Source organism: Monopterus albus, unplaced genomic scaffold (assembly GCF_001952655.1).
Source record: "Monopterus albus unplaced genomic scaffold, M_albus_1.0 scaffold32.1, whole genome shotgun sequence".
NCBI classification, from domain to species: Eukaryota; Metazoa; Chordata; class Actinopteri; order Synbranchiformes; family Synbranchidae; genus Monopterus; species Monopterus albus.
In genome coordinates this window covers 2,082,284-2,094,302 of record NW_018127912.1, presented here as the reverse complement: position 1 = coordinate 2,094,302, position 12,019 = coordinate 2,082,284, and the positions used below count along the sequence as shown (strand labels likewise).

At 40.1% G+C, this 12,019-nt stretch overlaps 2 protein-coding genes across 3 annotated transcripts in view; both read right to left on the bottom strand.

Moving 5' to 3' along the window:
• Positions 1-4,521, bottom strand: part of LOC109958393 (stromal interaction molecule 2-like) — an 8,754-nt gene extending 4,233 nt beyond the window's left edge. Inside the window, exons 1-5 of the mRNA XM_020596977.1 lie at positions 4,398-4,521; positions 2,031-2,161; positions 431-542; positions 241-352; positions 1-114 (exon numbers count right to left, since the gene is read on the bottom strand). The exon at positions 1-114 is cut by the window's left edge and continues 2 nt beyond it. Coding sequence (XP_020452633.1) covers positions 1-114; positions 241-352; positions 431-542; positions 2,031-2,161; positions 4,398-4,521 — 593 coding nt within the window. The remainder of the gene's footprint in view (positions 115-240; positions 353-430; positions 543-2,030; positions 2,162-4,397) is intronic.
• A 3,100-nt stretch (positions 4,522-7,621) lies between these two features.
• The window catches only part of LOC109958367 (recombining binding protein suppressor of hairless-like), a 6,111-nt gene continuing 1,713 nt past the window's right edge, over positions 7,622-12,019 (bottom strand). The window contains exons 5-11 of one of the 2 annotated variants that reach the window (XM_020596926.1): positions 11,875-12,017; positions 11,567-11,704; positions 11,242-11,354; positions 10,944-11,084; positions 9,527-9,682; positions 9,264-9,367; positions 7,622-9,184 (exon numbers count right to left, since the gene is read on the bottom strand). In XM_020596926.1, the coding sequence (XP_020452582.1) occupies positions 8,854-9,184; positions 9,264-9,367; positions 9,527-9,682; positions 10,944-11,084; positions 11,242-11,354; positions 11,567-11,704; positions 11,875-12,017 (1,126 nt within the window). In that variant the 3' untranslated portion in view covers positions 7,622-8,853. The remainder of the gene's footprint in view (positions 9,185-9,263; positions 9,368-9,526; positions 9,683-10,943; positions 11,085-11,241; positions 11,355-11,566; positions 11,705-11,874; positions 12,018-12,019) is intronic. The other variant, XM_020596925.1, reaches the window with a different exon arrangement.

Here is a 12,019-nt window from a genome sequence, read left to right as displayed (position 1 = left end):
GTAGGTGGTCCAAACAGAACAACATCTAGAGCTTTGATATTGAGCTTCTGCTTGTCTCTCTGATCTTGAACCTTCAGCTGGCCGCTCAGGAAGGAAGGTTCATTAGCTGCAATCCTGCACACAGATGTTATAGGCAGTACACATTCAGTGTGTTGATATGAGTCTTAACAACAGAGTGGCTTATTTGGAAAACAGCTCACATGAGCAATTTTTGGTTGACTATAGTATTTGACTTCTCACCTAGGGAGTGTGTTTCCATTGACCTTAAAGTCTTTAAAGTTTCTCTCATACTGTGGCAACTCAACAAACTCCTTCAGCCAGCGAAGCACCTCATCTTGAGTCCAGTTATGTACTGAAATACAAACAAAGTGAGACAAAGTAGAGACGGACACCTTTGGAAACAAACACACCCTCTCTTATACATACACACCTTCAGATGACTTCCAGCCCTTCCAGAGCTCCTCCACTGTGATGTGTTGGTCTTCTCTGTGCAGGTTGCTGTGTTTGTTAGTCTGCTGCTGCTTCATGTCTTCGATGATGAACTGTAGAAACGGATAGACACAGGAAAGGAGAAAAAAAAGACAACCTTAAAGAGCCAGGTCAGGGGTCACATGCACATAACATTCACTGAACACAAACTCTCAACTTCCCTGTCCAAAATAAATTGGGTGGGTGTTGCAGTTGTGTTATGTACTTGAATTTCAATCTAGAAATAAGGAGTGGGTGATTGTACTTATTTAGAATGGATGCAGAAGCATTAGTGTGTATTGCAAACTTTAATGAGTGTGTGTGTGTGTGTGTGTGTTTGGGTGTTAGTGCTATCTTGGAATGTGTCCTTGGCTGTAAACGAAGGCTTCATATGATGGCAAGCAGAATCTTGGGGTTGTGTTATGATGAGCCCAAACCCCTCCCGTGTTGTCTCTATGGCAACTGCAACCCGAGCTCCTGGATACTGTAACCTTGAAGTGCATTCTGGAAGGCTAAGGCGTTCTACAATTCTGGATTTACAACCAATGTCAAAAACAACTACAGACTCACAGACTCTCGGGGCAATTACATTTCCACTTGGATATTATTTACTCTGAAATATTAAACTAAACACGCATTAAAATGGTGCGGAGAACATGTAGTTCATAAATGCACAAAAGCACATGTTAACAAACTTCTATTACATGCAGTAAATATGTCTTTAAACACACATACAGAGCAGAAAGATATATTTATGTAGATTTGTCTACAAGTGGTCATTTGTCTGATTAAGGTTATTATATTTTGAATGATTGACAGCTTTGACTGATATTGTGGCTCCACCTCTGATCACTACTGCACAGAATCTGATTGCAAACTGCATCACAAAAGCAAGATGGCCGCCCCATATTCTCAATATCTTGGCTACACGTTTCCATAGTAGCAGGAAGTGGTGAAGTGTCATCTATCTTTATATACCGTCTATGTTTCAGACTGATTACTTATATTACAAAATAACATTATTTTACTTTTTTGGCTCCTTCAAAAATTTGCTTCAGTGGGGTAATATACTATACACAATTTTGAAACATTTAGGATTTTAATTCACCATTAGTTGATTATCCTTCACTTATTTGTATTTGTTAATTGCATGATTTTCTGTTTGTCAAAATCAAAATAAATATACACAAAAGAATCAAATTAAATAATTCTTCTCTCTTTTGTTTTTGTAGTGTATTACACCACTATCTTTCACATTGTGTGTGACAACTATAACAAACTCACTGAAGAATAGGGGAAGAAGGAGTGGGGAAACATTAAGGAAAGTATATTCTTAAGTATGACTATGAAGGTCACCAGTGTTCCAGTATTCTCTCAGTCCAAGCCAATTTTGTCACTAAGCCAAAAGCAAAGTTATACCGTTGCTATCCTTGAAGTAGCATTTGAGTCTTCCAACACCTGTTGTTGCACTAGTTTACTTGGCCTGTCTCTTGCGTGCAAGAACATACACACAAGGATTCACGACAACTAAGAAAACATTTCATGATGAGAGAGTTTTGTACCTCCACACTCTCCTCCACCTCAATCCCACCATCTTGGTCATCGTCCATCATGTGATGGATGCTCCGCAAGGCTTCCAGGCTGTAGCGATCCGCCTCACTCATACATTGTGGAGACACCACCAGGCAGGGGTCTATGTAGGTCAAGAAGGCCATTATGTTATGTCAGTCATTATTCCGGTCAGCATATTCAGAGAGTTCTTTTCATTTATTCCTCAACCTATCTTAACCAGTTAGTTCAACTGATCTATAGATTAACCAGGTTCTGTAACATCACTGTGACTTTAAGAGCAGATATGAGGAAAGATTATCTCATCTACTAGTACTGAGTGAATGTTATTTTGATTTGTTTTTGAATCTTAGAGGGCAGGCACAATTTGTTAGAGCAACAACGAAGAAAGTATGTTTACATACTAGTTCTTCTCTGCTACATCAGAGATGTCTCCTCTATATCCAAAATTTCACCATTTCATTAAAATCAGCATGCATCAATGGCCATGGTTTCTCTTACAATTTCACCATTTCATTAAAATCAGCATGTATCAATGATCAAGGTTTCTCTTAACATAGAACTTGGACCAGCAATTATTAATTGCATGTTAATAAAGGTTACAGGGCATCTTGCTAAGGTGATGGTTAAGGTGTATGCAACATATTTAGTCACAGATAATCTTAACGTTCCAAATGTGATTCCAACTGGATTGACATATGAGGTTGAGGCTCAAAATAAAAACAAATTACTAACTCCAGCAGATGATAAAAAAAAGTGTTTTTCAAATGTACGTATTTATTCACATGGTAGTCATGGCAATGAGGATTATCTGGAACATCAGCCATCATGGCCAAATCAACAGTTCTAATTAGGTTTGAAATCATACAGTGTGTTCTTGGCTTAAGAATGACACAGGAACACTGATGCACTGGAAGATAATGCACAACTTTCCGTCATCATCAGTCAGGGTACTGAGTCAGAGCCCATTTCTGTCTGTGTGAGTTTAGAGTTTTGATGCGCCAAGGGAATGAGGGGGTGGGGTTCAAAGGTCTGCTAGTTATATGCATTCTCATATCCAGCTACAGTGACACTAGCTCCCAATATAAGGAAGAATAAAGGTGTGGGGAAAAAGTGACTCTTATTTCTAAGAGCTGTGGCATTAACCTCAGAACACTTTAGCAAACATGTCAGCACTGGTCTCAGTAGTACTATTTTATGTGGAACAAATCCTGTTGCAACTAACCCATCAATAGAAGTCAGCACTGGACCATAGGAGCATGGTAGTGCAAGATGATCTTGTGATGTGGTCCACTACACTGCTAGAAAAGCATCACAAGTGCTAAAGGATGCTTCTATAGATGCAGAAGGAATGACACAAACTTAAAATGAGTCCTTGCTTCTTTGCTGGAGAAATGTAGCCACAGATATAAACTGTTCTTTTCAAGATAATTACTTGGTGGGGAAATAAATAGCTAAAATTCTTGACTGTCTTAACGTCTGAGACAGATCCATGTCCATCTGTTCATTCCCGCAGGAAAGGTAAACAACCAATGTACGGAGGAAAGACACTGACCCCATGGTTGTTGATGAAACCTGAATTTCTCAACAGGGAGGAGACCTCTCAGCTGGATGGGCTATCAAATATCAATGGTGTATGCAAAGGTCCCCTGAACCGCGTGTGTGCGCGCGCATTATCTGCATATGACCTGAGATTAACCTGGAATCCTGGGCACAAGACTGGAATAACTTCATGAGTCCTGTGGACATACTTGAAAAAATCCTGGACAAAGTCCCGCAAGTTAGGAGCACGATAATGTTTCTTTCTTTTCCTTTATTTTTTTAACGCAAAGACAAATAAAAGGTTCTTGTTTGCCAAAAAAAAACAAAAAACGTTTTGGCCGCATATGCAAGCACAAGGACTCCAAACAAGACATGCTCTGACCATTGAGCTGCTCTTTCAAGATAAGCTGTGACATAATATTACTTGTGTCATCAAGATGTACGTTAAATAAACTGGCTTTAATAAAACAAAGTAAAAAGGGTAAATCAAATAAGGCCAACCCCAAAAGAAAACGAAAAAATACAAGAAAAATAAAATAAAAAACGTTTTGCAAACCTGAAATTAGTTAAACTCAATTACAAATCATAATTTGTTCCATTTGGGAAGCACATTTTAAAACGTATGAGTATGATGACGGAGTGTCATCAGCGGTAGCCTACAAACATATGAGATTGTGTCCTGCTAACTGGCACGTCCTTGTCAACGAGAGAGTCGAAATGTTGCAAAGACCTTGCCAAGCATAAGAATGCGAACTGTCCAGCTTTCCTAACAGTCTGAGCCTGTCTTTTGTAAGACAGATATATCTATCAACACATACCTGTTTGGTCGACACTGGCGCTTCCTCCGGAGAACGTGAAACCCTGGAGGTCTCCTGCGCTTTGCGCGCCCACAAAGAGCGCAGCAGGGAAAACGAGGAGTAACAGGACGGACAGGTGAAGCATTTCAGATCGGAGATAATTTTGTCGTCCAGAGCTGAAAAACTCCTCAAAAAAGATGCATGAAAAGAACATATCCGGACACCGGCACCACCACCCGTTTAAGAGGCACCGCTGTCAAGTGTTAAGCGATCTGTGTTGCTATTACGGGTATAGCCAGAAGTGAGATGTGATACTGGTGATTCACTTGATAAATCAGGCGAGCGTGATTAGTGTGCAACTTGAACCGTAGAAAAAGATCAAAAACACTTCATAAACTTTTCAGTAACAATATGTCATCCAAATAGGAGACTGTGCGTAAAAATATTCCATAAGTGGATAACGATTCCGGAAAATGACGATGAAAATGATGATTCTATTATGAGAAATCCACACTAAGTGTATGAAAAATGTAAGAATAACTGGTCATGAGACTGATCCACATGTCGATATATTTGAAGCCCATGAAAACACCCCTTTAGCTCTCTGTTCCTCTTGAAGTTTGTTTTATGACCGCTATTGGTCTCTTTATAAACCAGCCAATCGCATTTGTTCAGTTCTCTGGTCTCTCTTCTGTTCCCACCAGAGCGGTTGAAATATTAACCTACGTTTTTACGTCTGGGAACCATCTCTCTGTCTCTGTCTCTCTCTCTAGCAGCAGGGCTCCTATTAGGTTTCCCCTCCCACACCCCAAACCAAATATATACATGAAAGTCAAAAATTCAGATTTGCTTTTGTGTTGATATCATGTTTTGGTATGTGAATTGTGGCATTTAGCGTTTCATTTGTTACAAACGGCTGCATAACACTGATGGGTAACACTACATCTTCTATGCTTTTATGGTCCTACTGATTCTGGTTAGGGTGGATGGTCAGTTAAAGCCCATTAAACCTCACTATGGGAAGTGTTGCTCGAGATCAAGACCTACACTCACTGGCCACTTCATTAGGTACACCGGTACAATTGTATGCAATTCAATGCAACACTTCTGCCTTAACATTCAGAGGTGTTCCTAATATTCTGACCCTCTCATGTATGCAGCTAAGGAGGACAAAGATATAAAGACAGCTTTGAATATAATGTAGCCCAGTACAACACAATCTTTAAACTATGACCTCAATAATAATCATATCATTGAATCTATACATTTATGACAATTTCGCCAAAAACAAACATTCTGAGCTTCATGAAAATAGATCTTAAAGCGAAAGTGTTGCATTTAATTGCATACCATTAAACAGGTGTAACTAATAAAGTGGCCGGCGAGTGTGTGTGTGTATACATACACATATATGTATATAGAAGCTTGAGAAATACCAAGAGCTGAAAGAGGGGTTAGAAAAGATGTGGAAGGTGAAGGCTCAAGTGGTCCCCATGGAAATAAGAACATTGGGGGCTGTGACCCCCAAACTGGGGGTTTGCACCCACAGATCCCAGGATCAACATCTGAGATCTCTGTCCAGAAGAGTGCAGGCCTAGGAAGAGCTAAGATACTGTGCAGGACCCTCAAGCTCCCAGGCCTCAACCATATGGATTGGCATAGCAAATGTCTGTACACCTGTTTATTGGGACGCCTATGGACACATGATGTCCATGTGTGGCTTTTAGTTTCCTTGACACAAATTTACAGAAACAGACACACACAGTTTGTCTCAAACTAAAATATTTAGAAACATCAAGAGTGTGAGTGATACAAACAGACCACAGAGCTATGTGTTCATGCATTCAGACATACACAGACATTAACAGTAACAAAGTGTCGGGTTTCATTCCAGCGATCCAGATCCTAGTTTAAAAATAGTGAGGCTGATATGGTGTTTAGCCTGTGGAGCATGTCCAAGTGGCAAATGTCCAATAAATACATTACATGTGCATTATAATCCATAGATAATAACCCATAATACCCAACTCCAACAGCAACATAACACTATAGTTACATTTAGCTTTGGCTCTTTTATTTGTGAGCTTTCTTTACTGAAGAATCTTGGCAGATTGATTTACTTATAAAGAAATGAACACACCAGGCTGAAATGGATGGATGACAGGGAAAGAACAATAAGAATCAAATAGTAGGAAATAAAAGTAAATACATTTATCATATAGGTAGGTACTTTATTGATCCCTCAATAGGGCAATTTCAGACATAAACACAAGAGCAATGAAAATGTTCTTAAAGCTGCCAGTCTGATGACATAATGAGGGTGTTTTAGCCTGCTAGCTCACAGCTGACCTTATGACAGTACTAGATTGCATCATACCTAGCCTTGTTTACATTGAGCAGCACATGGCAACTTGACTGACCATAACACACACACACACACACACACACACAGGTGTGAATGCAGACACAAAGAAGAAACATTACAGTCACATAAAATGCAATCAACTAAAATAAGCAGATATTTTATAAAGATGTGCAAAGGACAAAAAACCCCCCACCCCATCAAAGCAGAACCAGGCAGGGATCAGATTAGTGTGAAGACTGAAACACAAACCTGCTATAGCAGAACTTTCATAAAACCTTTTTATGAATCCCCAGTTGCTCCCAGTGATGTCACTGGTGCGTGAATGTGTGAGTGCATGGGAGTGCAAATGGGTGAATCGCCAAATAGTGTGAAAGCCCTTTGAGTGTGCAGCAATGTACAGAAAAGTGTTCTACAAGTATAAGGCCATTTTTATTAATCAAGAGATGATGCACCTACTGTACAGTATCTACCTGCATCTACTGTATATTTAAAGTATGAAAAGACAGTGATGACAGAGAAAGGACACAAGGACTGGTCAGATGGGGCTTGATGGTGCCACACAGAGATGCTGCTGGATTGTTATGATGTAAATATTTAACTATACAAATTGACTTCATAGGCATGCTGAAAAGACATAAGCAAGAAATAAGGTGATTCACGAGTCAGAAAAACATCTAGTTAGCAATAAGCTGGCCAACCTAACATACACTATTTACTTACCACATATTTTCATATCAATCTCAAAACATGATATAGTGTATGATACAAAAAGCATGATGGAAGTCAGGATACTTTGTATGTAATGTTAAGAAAAACAGATTCAGTAGGTAGAGGTTTTAAGGCAACAAACTGAAGGAAACCCAATGCACACAGCCGATTGTATTAAGATTAGTTCTACTTTATTTGCAGTCAATGTTTGGCAAAACCTGATCCCACAAGGCTCCATCTCAGTGTCGTGTTACTGACCAATAAATGAAATGTGCTGCAAACAACAAGGTAGACATAAGCACAAACTGAAAAGGAAAATTAAGGCCCTTATAAATGAAGGAATTTATAGCCAGAAAGTCAGTAAACATGGAGTCTTGACTTTCTCTGAAAATATTTCAAAAAGATCAGAATCCCAAATTCTTCCGATTGAATAATTGTGTTTACGGCTTCACTATTTGTGAAAAAAAAAAAGCATGGTTGTCTACATGGCTATGGTACGAGAGGGACTGGTCATGCTTCAGTTTTAGAGCACTTGGGTACAAAAACAGCAACGGTTTAGAAAACTTAGATCTTATACACTGGTAGTGCATTTCACAGAAGCAAGCAGCTTACTTCACTCATCTTTCATATAAAAAGCAGTAAGAGGCTGATCAGCCAGCAAGTGCAGACAGATACAGGTATTCGTTGTCTAAAGTGCCTCCTTGAAAACAACAGCCTGATCATTTCTTTTCCATTATTATACAGCCTACAGAGATGCTAAAAGTTCTGTAATGACAATTAAATAAGTAGGTATTTGGAGGCTAAAAAGCAGGTGAGGAGAAATTTAAAAAGCTGCTGCCTGACTATTAGAGCTAATGTATAAACATGTCATTTTCATCACAACCACTCCATTGACACAAAATTCAATTAAGCCAACATAAAAAAAAACAAACTATTTGGTAAAAAAGTGAAGTTACTATACAGGGTCATACAAAAAGTGTCAAATGTACATATGCAATAAAATATGTATAAAATAATATTTCTTGGTCTGTAAAAACTATGTTACTCTTACAACAAAATATTTCCCTTACACACAACAGATAAATCCACATGCTTTTCAGTAAAACATGGCCTCAGTAAAAAGAGAGAGAGAAGACAAATCTGTCATTTTTTAGGTGACAATCTTGTCTATGAAGTTCCACCTTATGACATGTCCAGAGCAATCCACAAGGGGGAGCTAAAGAGAAGTGTCATTTATCCCAAGTATTTTTCTTCAGCTCTCTCCTGCATTCCTCACGATTCCAGTCGCTCTCTAAGTAATTCTTCACAGGTCCATGAGCCTCTTTGGAAAGTACACACACACATTTTCTCACTCAGCCATTGACAGCACACATACAAAACAGCACACACACAAAATAAGTATTACTATGACAGCATGGACATGGCCGATGCTTCTGATGACATGCCTGAGTCAGTACTGTTGTAAGCCCCCTGACCATCCCCACCCTGTGATGATGGTGAAGATAAAGATGCCGCTGATGATGAAGTACTATGTGATCGCAAAATGGCCCCAGCAGCACTGCAGTGAGGTCGTGGCCCTGGCTCAGGGGTGTAGGTGAAAGTGAGGGCGGTTGCATAGATGATTCCATCATTGCGGACCAATGTGACAGGTACCTGCACTGGCTGCCTCACCCAGCGCCAGCCCTCCCTGAAGGCAGAGATGTCCGGCACCACACACAGGACGCTCTCACCACATCTTAGGGGGCAGACGGATGAGGCAAGCTTTGGTTATTTGAACAACTGCACACTGCACACAGATATACGTAAGCACTCACCTGTACATTGTGTCAGCCTCCACATCGCCGAACCACACTCTGAGTTTAGGGGTGAAGTTCTGTCCTGTCAGCTCCAACATTGCCACATCTCCTCCACCATTTAACTTAAGACAGACCAACAAAAAAGATTTTGTCTTTAAATGGTCCCTACAAGCTAAGTAAAAACTCTAAAAGGAAGTGATTTGTAATTAGAATGCCTCTCATATTTACTGGAAAAAAAAAAAGCTTAAACATATTTTGAACTGGGAAGGCTGTGTGCATACCTGCAGACTTTCTACCACAGGGACAGGTGTGACTGGTGTGGGGACAGGGCCCATGCCCTCATAAAAGGTGTACTCTGCCTTGTCAGTGCTAATGATGGTCCAGGACGCCCCATCGTTAATGATCTCCTTGTTAGTCTCTTTGGAGCATGGTGTGGCCTGGGGAAACCCCCCCAACAGAAATAGGTTACAGTCCCCACTTTTATATCTAATGAGGAGAAAAAGACACGTGGATGATGACACATCTGGATGATGATCTAGATCAGCACCAAAATCTATTGCATTGTTTCATGGGCCATATCGTACCTCTCCAAAACATTTCAACCAAATCCATTCATTATGTTTGCAATTATACTGTGAACAAACCAACCAACAAACAAAACACTTGTGACCTCATGTCCTGGCTGCCAAGACAGAGGTAATAATCTGCATCTTAAACTAATTCATATTTGACTTCTGGGTAAATTAAAAATGAATTTGGCAGCTCTGGTGTTGTGTTTTGTTGGTAACTGCAAAATCAAAGCAACAGAAATTTGCTACAGCGCTGATTCCTGCCACTGACAGGCTTCCTCTCCACAGCAATTGACATGATTTCACTGAAACTGAGCTTAGACTTGGTTTTAAAATGTATCCTGGGCAATTGGATCACAAACGGACAAGACCAAGAGAAACTGTGACTGGATCACTGAAACTGTGTGCTGAGGTGGTATGGGGCGCATTTGACTACATATCTTTTGTAGTGTAAACGCTAATCTGTCCTCGAACGGCCTTGTTCGAGGAAAAATACATCATCGATGCGGGATGTGGAGGTTGCTTCTCGCCAATGCTCAAAAAGAGAGAGAAACGTCCAATACAAATCCATCAATGTATTATGAAAGATTTCATAAAACATCCACTTACAAATCTGATACTTGTGTTTCGCTTCCTCTTTGGTCTGGGAGACTACTGGCACTTGTCTGGCAACAGACCGTGCCCATGGCCTTTTGATATTTAAGCGGAAGTAGTAATGAAATCTGAACACAAGTGGTCAGCTGGGCTCATTGGAGACGAATGAATATTGGCAGGTGTGAACAGTGATGCGTTTCAGCTGTCCACTTCTGTTTGGATCACTGCAAAGCATTTTAATACCAAGTCTAAACGGGGCCTTACTAATTACAATTGATAGGCAGAGCATAAACCTAGAGTCCCATGTTTCTATGCCAAGTAAAATCTTGAAATGGGAATACAGCACAGGGTTAACTACATCTGGAACAAGCTGCTTCTCAAGATTAAGAAAAAGAAAAGACTTATAATAAAATCCTCCAGGAGTTTCTTTAAGACATAAAAAAAAAAAAAATTGAAACTGAGACTTTATAAGAACCAGATTTGAAAGCAGACTTTGAATTAAAATCACATCAACAGATACAGAGTGACTGCACACCTGGAACTGGATGATTCTCTCCTGTGAGAGACAGAGATACATCCTGTCTGTATCTTTCAGGTAGAAGGAACACTTGTGGAGCTGGGACACTGGGTCATCTGCATCCAGTAACACAGCCTGCTTGTCAACTTTGCGAATGATCTGAGGAATTAAGGCACACACATACACAGAAACCAATAACGTGCTATATATGTGTACAACTTAACACATTTGAAAACACTGCACAGCTATCCACTTCCCTACTTTTTTTTTAACTGCTCACTGTCTTACAGCGTATTTGACATAAAGACATGTATACCAGTCTGGGCAGTGCCATGCCAGTAACAGAACAGACCAGTTTGACTGTCTGGCCATAGTGGATGTAGCCATCTCTCACAGCAAACTCCTCCCCTTCAGACTCCTCATCATCCACTAAACAAAATGACAGAACACAACTATTTAAATGTCTAAAACTCCCTCTCGACCTTAAATCAAAAATCAACCGATCAAACAACACAACACATTAAAATGTGTGCAGCCACTTAAAGCAGGTGCCCTGTCGTACGGAGACAAAAGCAGAAAAGGACAGAGTTTAAAAATAAAATGGGGAAAAAGAAAACAGATAAAGAAAAGGTGAGACTCACAGAGGTGGATATAGAAGGCCCCCCACTGCAGGGAGCTGGCATGAAAGTTTCCCCCTTCCACATGAAGATATCTGGTGCTGACCGTCTGGGAACGCAGGCGATTAAACAATGCCACTTTAGTCCCCGAAGCTATACACACTGGGGAGGAAAAAAAAAGTCTTTTTCCAAACCAAAACATAACCATAAGTATTTAATTGACTGTTTATATTGTAGAATTAAATATCAGAATGTAGTGGAACCATACTGCTGTTTTTACATGAGCTACCATGTATGTGTTAGTGAGGGGCCTGACACAGCCTGCAACTCACAATCTGCATTTTTCAGGGACTGTTTCTTCTTGGAGGGCTTGGAGATGACTTTGATCCTCTTGCTAAGGAACACTCCTATGTTTGTGCTGTTTCCGTACAACATCTTCACAGAGAGCATAAAGTGTTTCCTTTTATCTGCGTCACT